Source organism: Mustela erminea, chromosome 10 (genome assembly GCF_009829155.1).
Source record: "Mustela erminea isolate mMusErm1 chromosome 10, mMusErm1.Pri, whole genome shotgun sequence".
Lineage (NCBI taxonomy): Eukaryota > Metazoa > Chordata > Mammalia > Carnivora > Mustelidae > Mustela > Mustela erminea.
The window spans coordinates 78,190,621-78,212,675 of NC_045623.1; the positions used below are offsets into that span (position 1 = coordinate 78,190,621).

General features: G+C 39.4%; 1 protein-coding gene across 11 annotated transcripts in view; it reads left to right on the top strand.

The window, feature by feature from the left end:
- The window catches only part of SCMH1 (Scm polycomb group protein homolog 1), a 171,747-nt gene that overhangs the window by 76,639 nt on the left and 73,053 nt on the right, over positions 1–22,055 (top strand). For all 11 annotated transcript variants that reach the window (XM_032303149.1, XM_032303157.1, XM_032303150.1 and 8 more), the window contains 2 exons: positions 12,434–12,522; positions 16,775–17,018. In XM_032303149.1, coding sequence (XP_032159040.1) covers positions 12,434–12,522; positions 16,775–17,018 — 333 coding nt within the window. The remainder of the gene's footprint in view (positions 1–12,433; positions 12,523–16,774; positions 17,019–22,055) is intronic.

The window sequence follows — 22,055 nt, forward strand, 5'->3', positions numbered from 1 at the left end:
TGCAAGAACTCGAGAAGTACTATAACCCCAAGCCCTACCTGAGGAATCAGTTACAGAAAGAGCTTCATCCAAACAAGGAATGATCAGTGATCAAGCTAAGAAAAACACAGGTGGAAACAAGAGTAGAACAGTATGGTATCAGTATGGATCCCATGAAGGGAAAGAACCCACACAGTAATTTGAACACAGAGAGTGTAATATAATTGTTAACTGTAACACAGGATTGGGATATTGAGGGATTGGCTAATCAAAAAGGAAAGAGAACTTTAAAGAATATAAGAGCAGACTTAAGGAGAAGCCACTACACTGGAGCTGAGATAGAGACCCCAAGGAAAGACCTCCCCTCCCCCACCCTCAGGGCAGAGAAGTCGATCTTGTTGGAGGAGGCACAACTGTGGCTCACTGGATGAGAGAAGTCACTGTGGTGCTACAGCAGTGGAACTTGCTAGAAATTTGCAAGAGGTACTTTTAGGGTACCTCTAAGGAAAGCAGTTCACGGAGAGCTGTCTCTCTGGAGTGCTACAAAACCATCTGTGGGAGGGTGGTGGCAGCGCTGACTACTGATACTGCTGGCTGTCAGGCCCTGCAGGATATGCGCAATGGAGAAGGTGGGCGTACTGCAGGAGCCCGCCATGTGAACATGCTATAACCAGGAAGCAAACTCCCTTCCTCCTGTAATATCCTTAGATGGGATCAAAGGATATCACCTGAAACTGATAAACCAAATAGTAGAAACCAAAATGAGGAAAAGGTAAATTAAGGACATTAGAAAATATGTTAGTATAAAGGTAACCACAAAAACAAAATTCCAAAATTTCCTGCATAACAAAGGAACAAAAAGATCAAGGAGCAGACCATACAGAGAAAGAAATGAACTAAATATGGAAAGCACCATAAATAAAACATAATGTGAGAGAGTTGAGACCAAATGTGTAATTTACATCAATAAATGTAAATGGTTTTAACTCACCTATTGAAAAAAAAATTTTTCAGATTGGTGCTCAAAGTCAAGCCCAGTAGAAGTGAAGGAGAAAGACCAAAAACAAAAGGATGGACAAGGCGATACAAAGGAAAGTCAAACAATATAATAGCGGAGATTGCAGTTCTGGTATTAGACAAGGTAGAATTCAGACCAAGATGCATGAAACAAGAGAAGCCACTTTATAATGCTTAATGGTGACACAATTCACAATGAAAAAAATATATATATATATAATAGTTAAAAATATTTCAGAACCAGATCACATAGTATCTGTCTTCACAAAATAGAAATGATGGTAGATGCAAAGAGGTGGTAGAGAGACAAACACACTAATAGATTTAACACACCTCTCAAGGCAAGGGAGCCCAAGAGACAAAAAGTAAAGGTATTAAAGACTTTCTTTTCTGTAAGTCGTACCAAAACATCTACTTTCATTTATACCATTCCTCCAAATAAAATAATTTGGTACCAAAAAAGATAAATAAATAGAAAGACTTTAATGAATAAGGCAGATCATATATGTGTATGCATGTGAAACTTTATACCTGCTAAATGTCCTTCTACATTGAAATCTAAAACTCTAAACAACTCTTGCTTGAAAAGGGAAATATAAACTAAAATTGCAAAATTTCTAAAAAGTAATGATAATAAACATCACATATCAGAATTTTGAGATCAATTAAAGCAGTAATTGGAAGAAAACTGATAGCCTTAACTGCTTGACATGAACAAAAATGAAAAGGGTAAAAATTAAGAATTTAAATTCCCAATTCAAAAGACTAGAAAAAAAGTCACAGTACAAAGAAGATAAAAAGGAAGAAGAAAAATAAAGATAAAACAGAAGCTAATGAGGTAGAAAGTAAAAAAAGCAATAAATCAAAATACTGGTCTTTTGGGGGGAAAGTACACAAAATACACAAACCACTAGTTAGCCTATGAAAGAAATAAAAAGGAATAAGTGCAGATATACAAACGTAGAGATGACAAAGGGAGGAAATAACTAGATGTAAGTAAAATAGAAAAGTGAGATGAAATAGGAAAATACTATTGTCAAAATAGACCCAAATAACATTGTTATATTTAAACAGATACATAGAAAACATATAAAAGATTTCAAAAAATTGTATTGTACCTATAGCAAAGCACTATGTGCAGGTTATTTAACGGGAATCCTGCAAAACCTCTAAGACCAGATTTTCTCCTTCTACGTAAGTTGTTATAAGTCAGTGATAGCCAAAAGAGCTTTCTGTGATAATGGAAATGTTTTGCATCTGTGCTGTCCAGTGTGGTAGTCAGCAGCCACATGTGGCTACTGCAACTAAAGACCTAAATTTTTAATTTTGCTTAATTATAGTTTAAAGTTAAAAAGCCTGTGTGGCTGATGGCTACCCTACTGGACAGTGCAGTTCTAGATCATAGAAAAGTAGGAAAACATGCAGGTTCTTTTCATGAAGCAGGTAGAATTTGGATACCTAAGCCTGGTTTATATTACACACACACACAAACACACACACACACACACACAATTTCATGTATGAATATTGTTATAAAAATCTTAAAATATTAGGAATTAGAATTCAGCATATTTAAAACAATAATTTATCAAAGCAAAGTAATGTGTTTTTTTTTCTGAGAATGAAAAGAAGATTTAACTTTAGAAAAATCGCTAGTGAAATTCACCATATTACAATAGGTAAGGAAGAAAGTCATCTGACCTTTGACAAAAATTAGCATTCTACCTAAGACTCACATTTTCTGATTTCACAACTTATTATACAGCAACAAAACTCAATACATGTGGTACTGGTATGAAGATAGACATAGATCAGTGGATTAGGTTGGAGAGTCCAGAGATGAACTTATATGTTTATGCTCAACTGATTTTCAGCAGCAGTACTGAAACATTTCAGTGGATTCCCAACAGCTGGTGGAGAGCCAACTGGGTATGCACATAGAGAAGAATGACGCCGGAACTTACCTCCACACTATGTACAAAAATTAACTCCAACCGGATGATAGTCCTAAATGTAGAAGCTATAACTATAAAACTCCAAGGAGAAAATATAGGGGGAAAGCTTCATGACATTGGAATTGGCAATGATTTCTTGGAAATGACACCAAAAGCACATAAAAAGAAAGAAAATCACATTAAAAACTTTTGTTCACCAATGGACAATATCAGCAGAATGAAAAGGGAACTCACAGGATGGCAGAAAATATTTGCAAATCCTGTATCTGATAAGAGGTTAATATCCAGAATATTTTTAAAAATTCCTTCAACTCAACAACAATAAAAAAACAAACAACCTGATTATAAAATGAGCAAAGGACTTGAATAGACATTTTTCTAAATGGCCAGTAAGCACATGAAAAGATGCCCAGCATCACTAATCATTAGGAAAATACAAATCAAAACCACACTGAAATAATATTTCACACCCATTAAGATGGCTATTATCAAATAGAAAAAAGTGTTGGTGATGATGTGGAGAAATTGGAATCTTTGTGCACTATTGATGAAGATATAAAATGGTGCAGCCACTATGGAAAACAATATGGTGTTTCTTCAAAAAATGAAAAATAGAATTACCATATGATTTAGCACTTCCACTTTCTGGGTATACAGACAAAACAATTAAAAGCAGGGACTCAAGCAGATATTTGTATACCTATGTTTAGAAGCATTATTCACAGTAGCCAAAAGGTCGAAAAAACCCAAATGTATGTCAGTGGAAGAAAGGCTAAACAAAATGTGGCATATTCATACAGTGGATTGTTACTGAACTTTAAAAGGGAAAGAGATTCTGACCCATGCTACAATATAGATGTTGTGGTAAGTGAAATAAGCTGGTCACAAAAGGACAAACACTGTATGATCCCACTGAGATGAGATACCTAATTTAGGTAAATTCAGAGACAGAAAATAGAATGGTGGTTGCTAGGAGCTGGTGGGGAGGAAAGAATGGCAAATTATTGTTTAATGGCTGCAGAGTTCCCTTGGGGAAGGTGAAGTTCTGGAGATGCATGGTGGTGATGGTTGCACAGCAGTGTGAATATGCTTAATGCCCCTTTTGAGAAAGAGAAGGGGAAATATGTATACACACATGTGCACCTTTTATGCACAAAATTCCATATTTTGTATACTTTTATAAGAAGAAACATGGGAATGTTAAACCAGAAAAAATGAAAAGGTCACCTACTGGGAGTATCTGAGAATAGTGTAGAAATTATAGCAATGGGAGTGAGACTTCTCTGAGAATACTCTTATATTCTCTGAACTTTTGTGTTATGTAACTATTTTACTCAAAAAAATAAAATGAAACCAGAAAAAAACAAATCGTAACCTAAAATTGATTACAAACAGAAACAAACTGAACTGTGTATCAAATGGATATCATAACAACCTTGAAAAAGTTAATTCAAATAACTTCCGCACAGAACCTTCACAGTATACCCTTAATGGGACATATTTCAAAGAAAAAAAATGGAACTTCAAATAAATTCTGATGTTTTCTTAATCTTAGTGGTTTTACCTTAATCATCTGAAGCTATTCTACATGCATTGAAGATAGAGCCATTGAGTAAATAAGATACAAACATGGGACGGGGGAAGATGAAGAACCCTGTAGTACAGATTTTGAGTTGCAGGTATCTATATGAACTGTTAATTCAAAAAAAATTATATAATTTTATATATACTTGTACTATAATTCCATAAGCTCTGTTCATTGAAAAGGTTTAGAAGGAAAGACACCTCAGTAGCAATGTGGTTCCTAAATCCCACTCTTCACAGGAAGGAATCATGGCTCCGTGGAGAAATGGCTGATTTCAAGGCTGAGCAGAAGAGAAAATGTAAGGCGAATTTGGAACCTTCTGTTATTCCAGAAAGAAAAGAATTCTCAAAGAATGATGGGGACCTATCAGAAAGACACAGGAGCCAGCTAGAAGGGGCTCTGACTCACCAAAATTGGAGCAATATGATCAGAAAGAATAATGAAAACAAAAGAACAATGGTATTGGCTTCCATGGGTCCCTAGTGTACAAAAACAAAAAAATTTTACATTTGCAGGAAAAGGTCTAATTACAGAATGACAGCTAATAAATATAGAAAGAAGGATAGAAAATTACCATTTTGCAACCACCATTTTAATTGATTCAGTCAGGGATAATCAATGAATGCTAGAACGATTGGGTTAAAAAAAAAGGTTATCAGAGAATAGGATATTCACATAATCTCAGTGTTTTTCCACACTGATTACCTATTAATTACAAAGGGAAATTATAATGAAGAAATCTGTCAGTCACTCCTTTACAAGTGATCAAATTTAGTATCAGTGATTAGATAAACGGACATTATGTGCTTCTTAAAGTAATGAAGTGAGAAGTATTCAACATCACTTGTATTTTTATCAAAACTGGTTAGTATGAGTGTAATCATAAGGAAACAATCAGAAATCCAAATTTTGGGGTATTCTATTAAACAGCTAGCCCACACTTTTCAAAAACATGTTTCATGGAAAACAAAGGCAATAGGACTGTTCTAGACTAAAGGAGACTAAAGGAACATGACAACCAAATGCAGTATGTAATTCTTGATCAGTTCTTGTATTTAAAAATTAAATAGCTATAAAGGACATTCTGGGGACAATTAATATTTTTAATTAAATTTCTTGGGTATGACAGTATTGCAGTTTTAAAGGAGAGTGTCCTTGTTCTAAGGACAAGTGTACTGATGTATTTAGGGGTGAAGTGTCACTGTGTCTCTGACTTTCTTGTAGTTCAGAGGAAAAAGTGTGTGTAGATAGATGGAAAGCAAAATAGTGAAATGTTGCTAGTTGTTAAATCTAGGTAAAGGGTACATGGTTGTTCGTGTACTGTTTTGCTACTTTAGGTTTAAGATTTTTCAAAATAAAAAGTTTAAATAAATTATGTATATAATTATACATATATATGTGTGTGTGTGTTCATGTTCCCCAGGCCTCCTCTGGACTTCTCCCCAGAGTTGCTGAATCAGAATCTCTAGGTAATGAGGCTTGGGATTCTGCATGGTAAAATGACTCTCCCGAGACTCTAACGAAATTGGTCTTTATTTGGGAAACATTGCTCTAGAAGAGCATTCTTCTCCTGTAAAATCTTGTATGATTTGTGTGTGTATATGTGTGTGTGTTCTGTTCACAAAGGAAACATTCATACTCCCTTGCAGAGTCCTCCAGGGGAAAAGGTGGAAAGGTAGAATGATCCTCAGGTGACACTATTAACTCAATGCTACCAACCTTTTCCTCACACTCCCTTGTTTCACTGACCTATTCTACTACTCAGGACTGTGATTATTTCTTATAAACAGGACTGTTTGAATCACTAGTTCTCAAACTTGGCTGCCAATTAGAATCACCCAGAGAGTTCTTAAGAATTTCAGTGCCTAGGCCTTACCTCAGATCAGTTAAATCAGAATTTCTGATTATGGGTGAGACCAGTGTAGTCTTTACTGCTCCCTCAGGGGATTCCAATGTCTACTTTTGGGAATCTAAAACAGAAGCTGGCTTCTGGTGAGGCCCCTAGTTGAGTATGTCAGGATCCCAGTACAAAGTGCCTAGTCAGCAAACTTAGTCACATGGCCTGGGGTATATGTGGGTACCTTGACTTGAAAGGAATCCTTTGTATATTCCTGCCACTGATCAGTCTTTCCACTTGCTATAGCTTCCCAGGCCTGTCAATAGAAAGGAGGTTTTAAAAAGATACACATCTCATTTTGTGATCACAGAATCTGAACTCCATAAAAACCTCTGGGGGTGGTCAACCCCAAAATTTGGAAGTCACTTTAACCATGGTGTCTTAAAAATATTCACTAAACTCCCTCTTCTCTACAGCAAGGACTCTGCCAGACCCAGGTATACATATACCTATCTCAAGGTAAGTCGCGACCTCCACCCTCAATTAAATCAATCTGAGGTAACTTGTGTTGGTAAGTGTATATGGGAATGGAACAGCGATGTGGGGATAGAGTCCTATCAGAACTAAAAGGAATCCAGTCTTCCCAAATAGTCAGGCCGGATATTCACTTCTTCCTCAGGGAAGACAGTGTGGTTGACATTTCTCTGCCAGTTTCACTTCTCCTTTCTTTCATGCGTGGGGTAAAATTGAGCTCATCCACTCAACTCAGTTTGGAAGCATGGCTTTAATTCTGTGTCATCATCTGACAAATACAGAAACAGGGAAAAGGAAGTAAGTTGTCCAGGGTTGTACATTGAGTTAGTGGCATCTTTCTGTACATGAATTTGTAGATGTACATGTATGTAAAGCTCCTCTTGGAGAAGAAAGGGAGTTGGGAATCGTCTTGACAGCCATAGAGTCTAATAACTTCACAAAGCTTGGAATTATTGGATGGGACCATGGCTGGGTAGGGAGGGGAACCCACTACCAGGTGGTTCCTGATATGCATGTGGTTCTGTTACTCGCCACCAGAGGGCATGAACTTTGGTTAAATCCTAGGCCTGCTGATCTGCATCTAAGTCCAGAGCTTCCTCAGGTCAAGGTTAGTTTAAACAGCTGGATCCTAACTTATTCAGTAGTCCCACTAGTGGGACTTGGGAATATCAGGAAGCTCCTTATAATCGGTTCTTTATAAATATTTTTTTAAAAGAAATCCTAGGTAAGCACAGAACACTTGCAGCATGCCTGTGTTTAGAATTAGAGAGACCTGGCTTTGTCTTATTAGCTCAGCTACTTAAAAGCTTAGTTATGTGCGCACTGGTGAGTTCCTCTCCCTTGACTTTTAACCTTGAATTTCAATTGCCTCACCTGCCAGATCGTTCCTAAACTCTGCCATACCTGGTTTTTGTGAGTATTTAATGGGATAACATGAGAAAGTGTCCATCGATTCTTGGTACCTGTTTACTAAGTGGAGATTTTTCCTTTGTCCAGTAAAAACTCATGGAGTTTATATCATAGTTGGAAAAGACATACACATTACAAGGAAAAAAAGAAAGAAAATCCAGACAATGATAAGGGCTAAGGGCCAAAAGGAGCAGGATTTAGGAAGCTGTTTTAAGTAAGATGGCCTAGGAATGCCTCTCTGAGGAGATGATAGTTCGGCAAAGAATTAACAAAGATTTGAGAAAGGGAAGGGTGTTTGAGGCAGGATACAGCTTGGTGTGTCTGAGAAATAGAAAGATCAGTGAAAGGGGGCAGAGGAGTGACAGGAGGTGAGTTAGGAGAAGGAAGCAAATTCCAGACCATGTAAGCCTTGTTAACATACCTGAAGACCATAAATTTATTTTGTGTTGTGGGATGTAAGCATAACAGTAATGTGGTCTGATTTATATTTAAAAACACACACACAAACATACCATTCTGGCTGTTATGTGGAGCAGTAGGGAGGCAAAAGTAGAGGCAGGGAGTCTAGGTAGAAAGCTGATGGAGCTTTCTAGGCAGAGTGTAACTGGGCCTTAGATTGGGGCAGTCACTGGTGGGTGAGAAATCTTGAATGGCAAGAAATGGTTTGAAGATGCACATGCTGTCAAGCCTTGCTGATTAAATGTATTTGAGGGGTGCTAGAAGGAAGGCATCAGAGGTGACTTTTAGGCCTTTTGGCCTGAGCCAGCTGGGTTTAAATAAATGGTACCAGTGAGCTGAGATGACTGGACAAGTTGGAGGCGGACAGCAAATCCAGAGTTGTGCTTGAAACTTAGTCATTTTGAGACCTCTTAGCATCCAAGTAGACTTACAGAACAAGTTGGAAATATGGCCATGAAACTCAGGGCAGAGGTTTGAGCTGGGGATATAAATTGGCAGTCCTATTTTCCAGGAAGGGACTGGAGACCAAGAAGAAGAGGACAAGTGGCCGAGCGCTAAGGTGCTCCCGCTTTCAGAGGTTGGGATTTCTGAACCCACCTGTTCTTTTCCTCATAAGCACCCCAGGCCATTGTTTAATTCAAGAAGATCCTCAAATTACTATTTTTATTCTTCTTCTCTTCCCTCTTATACAAATTCATGACCCAAACTCCTTTTACCAGTAAAAACATTACAGTAGGGCTGAGTGATGAAATATTTGAAGATATTAATGTGCTGATTGATAATGAAGGTTCTGGAGACAGAGGAAATGGGCTGAAGTCCTGCCTCTGCTATTGACTAGTTAGTGTAGTCCCCTCAGATTGTACTTCATTTCCCTAAGCTCAGTCTTTCCATCTGTAATGGCCAGCATTTATCTAACACCAGTCATATACCAGGCTGAGTTTTAAGTCTTTCACTTGTCTTAACCTATTTTAATCCTTAGAACAACCCACTAAGGTGGTTACCATTTCTATTCCACTTTATTGTTAAAAGCAAAACCAGAGAGAGTTTTTGTAATTTGCCCTGGGTTACGCATCAGGTAAATGGCAGAGCCAGATTTGAATCTAAGCAGCCTGGTTCCTGAACCAGTGCTCCTTTTCTCATACCTAATTCACAGAGTTGTAGTGATTAAATGAGGTAACCCACTTAGCTTGCACAGCACATAGAGCCTAGCATTTCATATGTGCATAATATATGTTCTCTTTGGAAGGCAGCATAGTATGAAAGAGAACTTTCATGGAAGAGAACCCAGATGAAGGGTCCTAGGGCTCCAGGCTGATTCTACAAGAGCAATTTGTGTTACCACAGTTAAGTTTTGTAGCCTCCCTGGACTTCAGTTTTAGACTTCAGTTCAACCTGCAACATAAAATCTTTGTACAGTATGGTCTCTGAGGGCCCTTTCAATGGTAAAATGCTATCTGTGACTGCCCAAGACTGAATTGGGATACCTTTGAATTTGGAGGGGGGGTCCCACATCACAGTAAGCGTTGGGGAATAAGGTACCTCGGTAATTCCTTGGGTTGGTAACATTTCTGTGTTACTTCTGTGCTGTTCTTGAAGGAGCTTGGTAGGAGGTAGAGAAACAGAATAGTTAAGAGCCTGAGGTCTAGAGTGGGGCCATCATATATGGCAGTCTTCATCACTTACTACCCTGGACAAGATACTTATTTTGAGTTTCCATTTCATCTTCTGCAAACTAAGGGTAGTAACAGTGCATACCTCGTGGTATTATTTCAGATATCCAGAAGGAAATTGCATGTGAAGAATTTTATGCACAATAAGCAGTCAATACGAATTAGCTATTACAATATTATTATAGTGTTCCCAGAGCTGAGAGGACTTTTTTTTTTTTCCTTCAAGTTCCAGGTGAGCTAGGAGCTCCAGAGTAACCTATTTCTAAAAGAATGGAATTGGTAATTACATAGCAAGGCACTCCTTGGGAACTGAGGACATGAATCTGAATGTTCTGATCATGCAGTCATTCCTCCTACTTCTCTTTTATCAAGGTATAGCAGGCATCTCCCTAGAACAGTTGTGCCTTGCCTCGCCTTGCCCAGAGGTATGGTGAACAATTCACGGCACATCTGCTCTAGGTTTGACTTGCCTCGGCCCTTGCCTGACCTGAGGAGAGTTGTTTTCCTCACACACAGACCAGGCCCGAATTTCTGAAGAAATTTATTTATTTAACTCTGATCAAAGGAAAAGTGTAGTCAAGACTGCTTTGACTGTGAGTAACAAAACTCTACTCAAACCAGGTGAAAGGAGGAAGCAAGAATTACCGACTCCGTATGACCAAGAAGTTAAGGCCTGCAGCCGAGTGTATTTGGACACAGGGTTTTAAACACTCTCATGGCTCCCCATCTCTTGCTCTACCATGGCTTTATTCTCAGTTATGTTCTCCATGTAGCAGTGCCAAACCTACAGACATCCTTCTAGCCATGATCTCAGAGAAAGACAGACACACCTCCAACATGCCTATCCTGTCAGAACACAGCTGACCCAACTTGGGACATACATACACATTCTCAGTGGGGGGAGTCTGATGCCTTCACCTGGCATTGTTTTCTGTTCCATAGCCAGGTTGGTACAGTCATGCGATAGGCATTCCCACCAAATCACACAGAATTTTTCCAGAAGGAAAAAAGACTAGGCAAGCAAAAAAGTAAACAGTAGCAGTTCTGGATGAAGGGATGGGAACATCTGCTTTACTGTCACCACTGCTGATACAAATGAGTGGCCTCAGGACCTCGCCTGACCTGGGGGAGCTTGGCTTAGCCCAGCCAGCTTTGAGACGAAACATTTACATCATGTGGCGCGGTAACTCTCTAATCTCCACATTCTTCTCTCTTTTCACTTCCCCCCCCCTTAACTACAGTTATTAATTAATACTTAATCCCCAAAGTCGATTCTTCCTTTTTCATTTTGCTTGCGCATTGATAGTCTAGCATATGTAGTCCCACAGTGTGGGCTGAAGGGTCCTACTGCCTGGGTTTCAGTTCTGTCCTCATTTGCTCACTTCGAGATCTTAAGTTTACTTTATACCTCTCTTCTCCTCTATAAAGTGGAGATAATATCTACCTCCCTGGGTTGTCTTGAGTAGTAGATGGTCTATGGAAAGCGATCGGCACGGTGTCACATACACAGTAAAGTTCTCAATAATAACAGTTGATATTTCCAGCTCTGCAGCTTTGATGCAGCCTGTCTGTTGTTTTGTGAGGAATGGGAAAGCTGAGGTCAATAGGAAGACTTCTCAAAAAGCACTAGTTTTGAGTATCTCAGGTTAGAGAGTTGAAGCCAAATAAAGGGAAACATTCAGAGTTCTATTTGGAAGACCTAACTACGATAACAATCTTATTTTTACAATTTATTAATTAAGTGGCACATTTTTTCTGCTTTTACTTGCTGAACGACAATGGACAATTAATCTCTCTAGGCTTCTTTTTACTCTCTGGGAAAATGTGGGATAGGATTGTCCCTTCCATCTTCATCATTGTCTCATCCTTAATTGTTTAAGGAAAAATGAGTATCAGAAAGTGTTTTGTACTGTGTGTGTGTGTGTGTGTGTGTGTGTGTGTGTGTGTATGTGTGTGAGAAAGGAAGAGAAAGTGAGACACAGAGAAATAATGAGTTAGTTTAATATGGAAAGAAACCAAAAAGATTTACGTGTATATTGGGTGTATCAGTTGACCTATTTGGTTTCTTCTTAAGAGATTATCCTATCCCCTTTCACACTCTGCTGTCTAGATCATTTCTAAGAATTGGTTAATCCTGTCACACATCTGTTTTGGACTTTTCAAGGAAAGCTTTTTAAACATTATAATATGTATTTTCTAATACTTTTCACAGAGTCAGAAAAGGTGGTTGGGGACTTTGTTCCACTTCTTACTCTGCAACATTTCCTTGGGCAAGTTCTGTGCCCTCTCCTTTGCCTCATTTCCTTGGCTGTCGAATGACGCATTTCTTCTATTTCACCTTTAAGTCCTTTCCTAACAGCCTGTGGTTCTGTAACTGCCACAGCATATAGGTTGTGGCAGGAGTAGCTGGATTCCCAAGGGAAAACTTGATCTCACCACTCCCTTTTGAAACACATTTTTTATCTGTTGCCCATTATGTTTGCTGCAGGATTTCGGCTGAATGCCTCCTCTTGGCCCATGTTCCTTTTGAAGACACTAAATGGAGCAGAGATGGCTCCCATCAGGATTTTCCACAAGGTATGGTGTCCTTCAGATATCACCACTTGCCTAAGGTCAGATGCTCACGTTCTTTCATTTACTAAGCCCCTAGTGTCTACTTTATGAAGTGAGGGTGCCTTCTCAGAAACTAGTTCAGAGGGAGAATTTTTTAGTACCTTAGAAAGCAGCACCTGTCCCTGGAGGAAATTTCACTCTAAGTCAGGATTCCTAGGTTTGGGGTCCCCACTCTGCCAAAAATAAGCAGTGTCCTTTTGTCCTTATCTGTAAGTGGGATTCTGTCTCACAGGGTTGTTAAGTTAAAATGTGTTTAACAGTAAAACACATAAAATATATTATAAATCCAAAGGAGCTATTGTGATCTTAGATCTTGGAATTCCCTAAGGTCCATATGCTAAACAAAGAGAAAGAAAACTCTTTTTTGAATGACTACAGTGTGTTTGGAGTTGCTATACACCATCTCATTTAATATCCACAGTTAACTTTCTGAAGCAAGAATTCCAATTTGCATTTCATAGTTAAGGAAACAAATACTTTTGAATCAAGAACTTGCCCAAGATCACATGGCTAGTAAGTGGTGGAAGAGGGATGTCAAACCTGTACCCATTCTTACTTATTTCTTAAGGCGGGAAGCTATCAGTCTGTGCTCAGCTGAATTCTTTAATGAGGTAAAGGGGACTGAAGTAGTTTTGCCTATCCTGCTAGTTAAGCCTAAACCCAAAGAGCACTATATGGTTCCCAGAATATAGTGTACTGGGCAACTTAAAAGCCCTTTCACTACAGCATATATCAAAATGGTGGGGTGGTGGGGGAGGGAGACCAACAAATATTCTTTTACAGGCTTTGCCGAGCTACCAGAAAGTTAGAAACTCTGCAGAGGCCAGAATGAGGAAGGAGAACCAGTGGCAAGTGTATGTGGTGCATCTGTAGACGCCTTAAAGGGCATTGCCAGTCTTACTTTATAAGGACCTTATCTTTTAAGCCACAGTAGGATAGATGAGCACTTGTGGGCCTGTGCAAGGCAGGGAAACGGGCCTGAAACTGCAATGTAGATGACCAGATCAGCTGGTTACTCCTTTGTGGAGAGGCTGTTAACACTGATAAGGAAAGGCTCTGCGTGGGTTCTAGCGAGGGGTGAAAATGGAGTCACTTCCTCCGATAAAGTGGTCTTGACCCCTGCAGGTCCACGGTTCAGATAGAGTGCCTGGAGATATTTCTGAGTACCCGCAGAGGCAAACCCAAAGCCTCTCCAGGTGGTTTGGTTGCTTTCAATCCAAGGTCATAGACGTCCCAAAAGTGAAGCATCATTGAATATGAGGGTTTGTTTCAGAATTCCAGAATCCTCAAAAATTCTCAAAACAAATTCAACATGATGGGACATCAGTAGATCCAATAAACAGTAAGGCTATACCCCAAGGGCTTTCAGATAATAGAAACACCAGAAAGAGATTATAAATGAAGTATTTAAAAATTATTAAAGAATGAAAAGAAGGACTTTAAAAATTGAGAGGATACAAAACCTTATTTCTAAAAATATTTGAAAAAAACAAGCTGAACATTCAGAAATGAAACTTAATGATTGAAAGAACAAATTAATGGGTAGGTATATAAGAAACTAGGACTTACAGAATTAACTGAAAGACATGTATAAGGACTGTCCCCAGAACACAGTGCAGAGAGATAAAGAGATGGGAAATATTAAAAAGAAGAGACAGGAGGATAATATTAGAAGGCCTGATATGTGCTGATCATGAACTTCAGAAAGATTAATTAGAAAGAACAGAGAATAATGGTATTCAGGAAGATATTAACAGAATTTTCCAGAGTGTATAATAAAGACGAATATATACCTTAAAACATCACAATATGACTGAAGTCCAAAGGAGAGATCTGAACAAGTAATCACGCAGAACACCTTCCAAAGGATTACAGGTAGGCCGGCAGCACATTTCCAGACAGCAGCGGTACAAGCCAAAAGACAATAGAACAGTTACCTTCCAAGTATCGAGAAAAAACTGTTGTCCACCTACAATTTTATATCTAGCCATATTATTATTTCAGAATTAATGTAAAATCAAGACATTTCCAAACAATTTATACAAGTAGTTACTAATATAGACACTGAAAGAACAGCTGAAAATTTATTTCATGAGGGAGAAAACTGAATTCAGAAAGTAAGAATGGAAGAAGTAGTGGTGAGGAAAAATTGTTTAACATGGAGGTAAAGCTAATCAAGCAGTGCCTATAACTATATAAACTAAGTATAATAACAACGTGGAGCTAAATTACCAAACGCCTATTAACTCGGGAGTAGTAAAACAGTCTAAGGTCCTTATATTGCTTGGGACTGTACATAAAGATGAGTTTAGATTTAATTATGTCAGCTGTACAGTTATAATCTTCAGGAATAATCCACTGGAAGATTATAAAGAAAACGGTTAACATCTGAATCAATGGAGCAGTGGAAAGGGAAGAAAATTCAATTGATTATAAAGGAGAAAAGGGAACCTGGAAAAATCAAGTTACATAGAAAGTCGGCAATATGATAATTGTAATAAATTTAAATACACCAGTTATCACAAAAATGAGCTTAAACTCATCAGTTCAGACATACAATTAGATTGTTTTTAAATTTGACTACATGTTGTTTACAAGAGACACTACTGAAATATGACACTAAAATATTGTAAGGAAAAGCAAAGACAACACTAGTCAAATCTTCATCCAAATGAAGCCAGCGCTAATCATACTGATATTAGGCAAGGAGACTTTGTTGCTGAAAGACATTCTAAAGAGCCCTCTATCTACCAGTAAAAGAGTACACACTACTGAAAAACAGTGCCTCAGAAATAAAAGCAAAATTTGACAGAATTTGGACAAATTGGAAAATCCACAATTGCTATGAGATATTTTAGTACATGTCTCTCAGTAACTGATAAATCAAGCACTCAAGGAAATTGACATATGAATCATCATAAGCTACTCAGTATTAAATCAGCTGATCAGTTTTAAAAAATCAGTTGCATTTTTATTTAATAGCAACAAGTGGCTTGAAAATAAAATTTTAAAAGATAGCACTTACCATAGCAATGAAATTATAATATGCCTAGAAAAATGTTAGTAAGCATGAGATATTTATAGAGAAAATTTAAAATTTCATATTAGAGAAGGAATCTACATTAAAGAATGCTTAATAAATGGAAAATACTATCATGTTCATGGATGAGAAAGCTAAATATCATTTATACAAAGGTTATTTCTTCCTAAATTAATCTATAAATTCATTGGGATTCCAGTCAAAATCCAAATAGGGGTTTTCTGTGGACTTGAAAAGCTGATTCTATGAAATCAGCTTACATATGAAAGATCATATGAAATTCATGTGAAAGATCAAGGAGAAAGAACACCCAAAGCCATACCAAAAAATGACAAACTAGGGGACTTTTTCTACCAGATATCCATTTAATAGGATGGTGTTATTGGTGCAGGATCAAAGTGGAAGGGCAGGGAAAGAACAGAGTGTACAGCACTTTCTAGGAACTTAATCCTTGCAACTGCATTACAAATCCACACTGTTGGAGAGAGTGTGCGCAATGCTACAACCACTTAGGAGGGCAATTTGACAGTATTTAATAAAGCATAAGATGCATACATCTCTCCTATAACCCAGAAATTCTGCTCTTGCACACGCCTCCAAAAGTAACCCTCCCACATGTGTGCAAAGGAACAGGTACAAGAATGGTCATTGAAACTCTTGAAATAGTGGACAGTTAGAAACGATCATAAATGTCCGTCAAAGGGAAATGAGTAAGTAGTGATACACACATATAATGGAATACTATTAGCACTTGAAATGGATTGGAGCTGGAGTTATCAATATAGGTAAATTTCAAGAACAGAATGTTAATGACAAAATTATAGAATATGTACAGTATGATATCATTTATATAAAATTTTAAAGTATGCAAATGGATGTGTGTATATATAGTAAAATACGAAAATATGGAATGGGTGCAAAAGGGATTTACCTTTATCTGTTACTTTTTATTTCTTAAAAAAAAGTCTGAATCAAAAATGGTAAAATGTTAGAACTTAAGAAGTGATAATACTTTGGTACCCTTTGAAATTCATTTAAAACAAAGACTAAATCTTCCATTTAAATCTTATAGAGCAGCCGGTCACTTTCTCATCATCCAAATTTGGTAGCGGTCTTTTGGCACACAGATGCCTCTGTCTTTGCACCTAGGTCTGCATATTTCTGTTTTTCATCTAGGAACCACCATCACCTTCCCACAACTTCTTCAAAATGGGAATGAAGCTAGAAGCTGTGGACAGGAAGAACCCTCATTTCATTTGCCCAGCCACTATTGGGGAGGTGCGGGGCTCAGAGGTGCTTGTCACTTTTGACGGGTGGCGAGGGGCCTTTGACTACTGGTGCCGCTTCGACTCCCGGGACATCTTCCCTGTGGGCTGGTGCTCCTTGACTGGAGACAACCTACAGCCGCCTGGCACAAAAGGTAAAGGCTCATCTGTGAGCTCTTGAACTCAGGGCCCAAGTCGGGAAGGGGCATTGCTTATCTCCATGGGCAGCATCTCTTCACTCAGCCTCCCTAGGAGGCGACTGAGGTGAAGACCAAGGTCTACCTGAGAGTAATCAGAAACAAGAATTAAATGTCAAAGGGAGCTAGATGCGGAGGTTGGGATAAAGTAAAATTTCCTCACTCCAAATATCCTGGTTTATCCTCAGCACTTAGCCTCTCCTCTCTGTCAGTTTGGTTCCTGGCCTGTTTCAGAGTTTGAGGGGTATCTGTTGGGATGCACCTCTGTCTCAGGACTCAGGAGCTTTGCACGTGAGCCGGACTAGCACTGTGTCACCAGAGCAGTGGAGATGCGCTGTAGTGCAGTGGGAAGAGCGTGAGCTCTGCATCAAGACAGACGTAGGCTTGAGTCCCAGCTCTGCCTCTTTTACCAGCCACGTGGCTCTGGGCAGTTAGTTCACTTTTCTGAACCCCAAATTCCTTGTCTGTGAGAGAACACCTGCTTCATAAAGTTATTGTGAGGAATAAATGAGATGACGTGGGTTAAATGCTTCCCTAGTATCTGCTAAATACCCAGTGCTAAACAAGTGTTTTTTTTCTATTACTGCTGCTATTATTATAGTTATTATATGCTATTACTGTATTTGTTACAATTACTATATAATGTATATTATATTATGCCATGTTCTTATGATTGTGCTATTATTATAAAAATAACCACTCCTGGTGGAAGAGTATATATAAAATACTGGAAGAGTACCAGAGCAGTTGAACAATAAATTATATTTCTAATGACAATGATCTTGGGTATCACCCAGGAATAGAGTTTGAGATAGCTGCATCTCATCCCTGAAGTCTAAAAGTACTAGTGAATCTGAGGGAATAGAAAACCGCCCTTTCTGTTGTCTGTCAGTCTCTCCTAAACCTCCATCAATTTCACTCAGTCAGGGCGCCTGATATTTATTGAGCACTTAATCGTTAGCTAAGTTGAGGATACAGCAGTTACAAAGATGAAAACCATTTCTGTCTTCCTGGAACTACTGTTCTAGTGGGATGAGATGGTTGATAAGCACCAAAATCAAGAAATTAACAAGGTGGCTTCAGATTGTCAGTTTCTCCTTAGGAATAAAGTATGATGAGGCAATGGCAGTGGAGGAGTGATTGTGAAGGGAGTTTTTGCTTAACAGCTTTATCGTAGTATAACTGAAGTGAAACAAATGGCACATATTTAAAGTATGCCATTTGAAAAGTTTTGACACATAATGTACATACAGGAAACCATAGCCATTGTCGAGATAGTGAATATATCCATCATGGCCAAAAGTTTCCTTGTTCCTCTTGGTGGAGAGGGGAGATTCTTCAGATGCAATTTCTTTTCAGAAAAAATATGTCTGAAAGGTGACATCCAAATTGAATGACAAGAAAGAGAATTCCAAGCAGGGAGGGGCATACATGTCCTGGGACTGACACATGAATGAGCGTGTGTTTCAGGGGCAGAGAGAAGCCTGCTTCTACTGGAATGCACTGTGCAAGGAGGAAAGTGGCAGAACCTGCTAGGACCCCAAAAGCCAGAGTGAGAATTTGGACTTTATTCTAAACATAGTGGGGAGACATTAGAGGGCACTCTGTAGGAGAGTGACAGGATCTGGTTTACTTTTAAAAAGTCACTTGGACACCTGTATCCAGAATTCAACTTAACAATGAAAAAGACGACCCAGTTAAAAAATGGGCAAAGAGTTTGAATAGACATTTCTCCAAAAAGGACACATATAAAAGGCCAATAAGCACTTGAAAAGATACTCTACATCATTAGCCATTAGAGAAATGCAAATCAAAGCCACAAGGAGATACCATTCACACCCATGGGTATATCATCAAAAGGCAGTAACAAGTGTTGGTGAGAGTATGGAGGAATTAGAGCTCACATTGCTAGTGAGTTGGTGAAATGGTGCAACCCCCTTGGAAACAGTTTGGAAGTTACTCAAAATGTTAAACGTGGAGTTACCTGTGACCTAGCAATACCTCTCATGGGTATACACCCAAGAGAATAGAAAACCTTTCCGCATAAAACCGTGTCATGAATGTTCATGGCAACATTATTCACAGTAGCCAAAAAGTCGAAGTAGCCCATGTGTCCACCATGTGCCCAGCAAACAAATAAAATGTGGTATCTCCATATGAAATACAGTTTGGCATTAAAAAAGAATGAAGTCCCAAAATATGGTGCACCACAGATGTACCCTGAAAAACCTTATTCTAAGAGAAAACAAGCCAGTCACAAAAGACCACACAGCATGACTGCATCCGTATGGGGTGTCCAGAAGAGGCAGAAACACAGAGACAAAAGTTAGGTAGTGGTTGCCAGTGGCTTGGGGGAGAGGGGAAATGGGACATGCCTTTGATGAGCGCAGGGATGATAAAGATGCTCTAAAATTAGATAGGGATGATGTTTGCCATTCTGTGTATCTACTAAAAACACTGAATTGTGCTCTTTGAAAGGGCGAATCTTATGGTATGTGAAGTACCTATCGATAAAGCTGTTCTTTAAAAAAAAATCACACGGGCTGCTTATGGAGAATGGGTGGCGCCGGGGTAACTGACAAGGAAGAGGTAAGGGTTGTTGGGGTGAGGTGAGTGGCACTGAGGTGGAGAGCCCTTGAAATGGGGGCAGGGCAGCGGGGAGACACACTTCCTGCCTCAGGAAAGTGCTCCTCCTCTCTGCTTCAAGGAACAAGTATTGGGCAGTTGCTGTGAGAAATCCATTGCTGTGTGCGCTGTAAGCCCCTTGAGGCAGTTATCTCTGGGGAGGCAGCGGGAAGAGATGTGCTGCGGAGATGGCAGCAGAGTCATTTTTGTTTACTTGAGACGAACAAGGTAACCCTTGGTGCTCCCGGCTGTGTTGCTGTGTTCCGTGAGTAGGCTGATTTTCTCACTTTCTTGCCTAGAGAATTGTATTGTTTGGATTGGTAAATCTCTGAGAGCCGTTAGGCCGTTCTCAAGAGCCAGGAGAGCTGGGAGTCTTCGTGCCCAGGAGTCGTGGGGCGGGTGTTCCTTTCTTACTGTGCACCCTGCTGATAAGAAATATGACTCGCTCTGTGGTTCTTCCAGAGGTGTTTGCTGACTGTTTTTCATGCCCTTCTTCATGTCCGTGGATAGCTTCGATTTGTAACAGAAGGTGACCAGAAGGACCAGGTTCAGAATGTAGAGAGAGACCTTCTTCCAGTTGGCATTTCCAGAGCAGGTCATTCAGTCACCATTCCAGCAGCCAGCGCTCCTCCAGTGACTCTCTCGCCCCCCACTCCTCATACCCTCAGTAGGTTCTGTAGTGTAGCTCTCAGAAACAGCAGAACGTCAGCCACCTCAGTGTCCTGGCTAGGGAGCAAGTGATCCAATGTGGAAAAAATGCAGTTACTCAATTCATTTCTCAAAACAAGATGTTCTCTCTGGGTAAGGCTGTTCTCTTTCTAATCGTACCGTCTCCTCCTCCCTTCCTGCCTTCTTGGTAGAGGAAGTTTTCTTGCTCACAGTGAGTAGGAAAAGAAAAGTAATGATTTTATTTAATGTTCTTTTACGTGCATTTATTTCATTTTATATTCCTGGTAACTCTGAACTAGGTATAATTATTCTCAGATACATTTTATTTATGAGAAAAGTGAAGTCCAGAGGATTAAGTGACTTACTTTTCTTGATATCTGAGTCTAGGGGACGAAGTCATAGAGATCTTCCAGGAGCGCCAGCTGGCAGGGCCATTTCGAGCCATATTGCCTTCACATGTCTCCCCTGTACTCTCCCCATTCTTCTTCAGGCTTTCTTCAAAGCTTCATTTGGGACCCTGGATTTTGGCTTCTGGATCCTGATATGAAATAGGAAAGAAGCCATGTTGTATACAGTGAGAGCTTTGAAATGGGGTCTCATCACAACTGGGCCACAAACTCGGTTTATTTCTTTGAGCAAGTGATTCCTAATGTGAAAGGTTGAATAGGTGACCCTTGAGGGCCCTCCCACTCAGTGATATTTTCTCTTCCTGCTCTTGGGAATGGGTAACAGGTGACTCCTGTGACTATCTCTGGCTTGATTCCCATTCCAGCTCACCTACCACCTTGCTGTGCCCCCCACCTGCCTAGGACTCTGTCTCTCTCAGACTCCTCCATGCCAGTGTTTCTCCTTTGCTAAGAAGTAGTAGAGCTAAGGAGTAGAGCTCTTGAACTCCTGGGGTCCAGCCAACTCTCATAAGCAGCAAATACCAAGCTTGCAACTAATCCAGGGTACTTGGTTTTAAAAGATAAAAGCTTTTTTTTTTTTTTTTCTCATGTAAAACAGGTCACTTATAGCAGAGAATTTCCTAATTCCTAACTCTTTTTTTTTTTTGCTCCCGGCCAAGCAGAGAGCTGGTTGCGGGGCTCGATCCCAGGACCTTGGAATCATGACCTAAGCCAGAGGCAGAGGCTTTAACCCACTGAGCCACCGAGGCACCCCAAAGCTTTTTTTTTTTAAACTCATCACTTTTTTATGTGTGTGACTTAACATAAAACTGAAATAAAAGGCAACTTTCTTTACCTTTTAAGTTTTAAAAAACAAATGAAGAGTGCAGTCTACTCAGCATGACAATAATGCTTATTTGGGCTTTTCACCATCATAACCATCCACCTTACTCCCCCTTGCCCTGATTTCAGGCTGGGTGAGCCCATTTTAGATCATAGGCTATCTTCCTATGCAGTTTTACAATAGGAAGAGAACATGAGATACAAGCTGTTTCATCTTTATGTTTTTATTATAAATTAATGTATTGCTATCTGGATTATACTTCAGTCTGTTGTGACTTCATAGACGGTAAACCGGGTCTGGCTATTCTCTATATGCTGATACTGATATGGGAGTCCAGGAGAGGTGCTGCCTTTGAGCACACCTGTTGGAGTAAAAGGTCAGCCAGGCCTCTTCTGCCCTTTCATTCCACCCTTTCTACCTGTGGCGTCATACAAAGAGAAAACTTCAAAAGCTGACTCAGTGCTGGGCTTG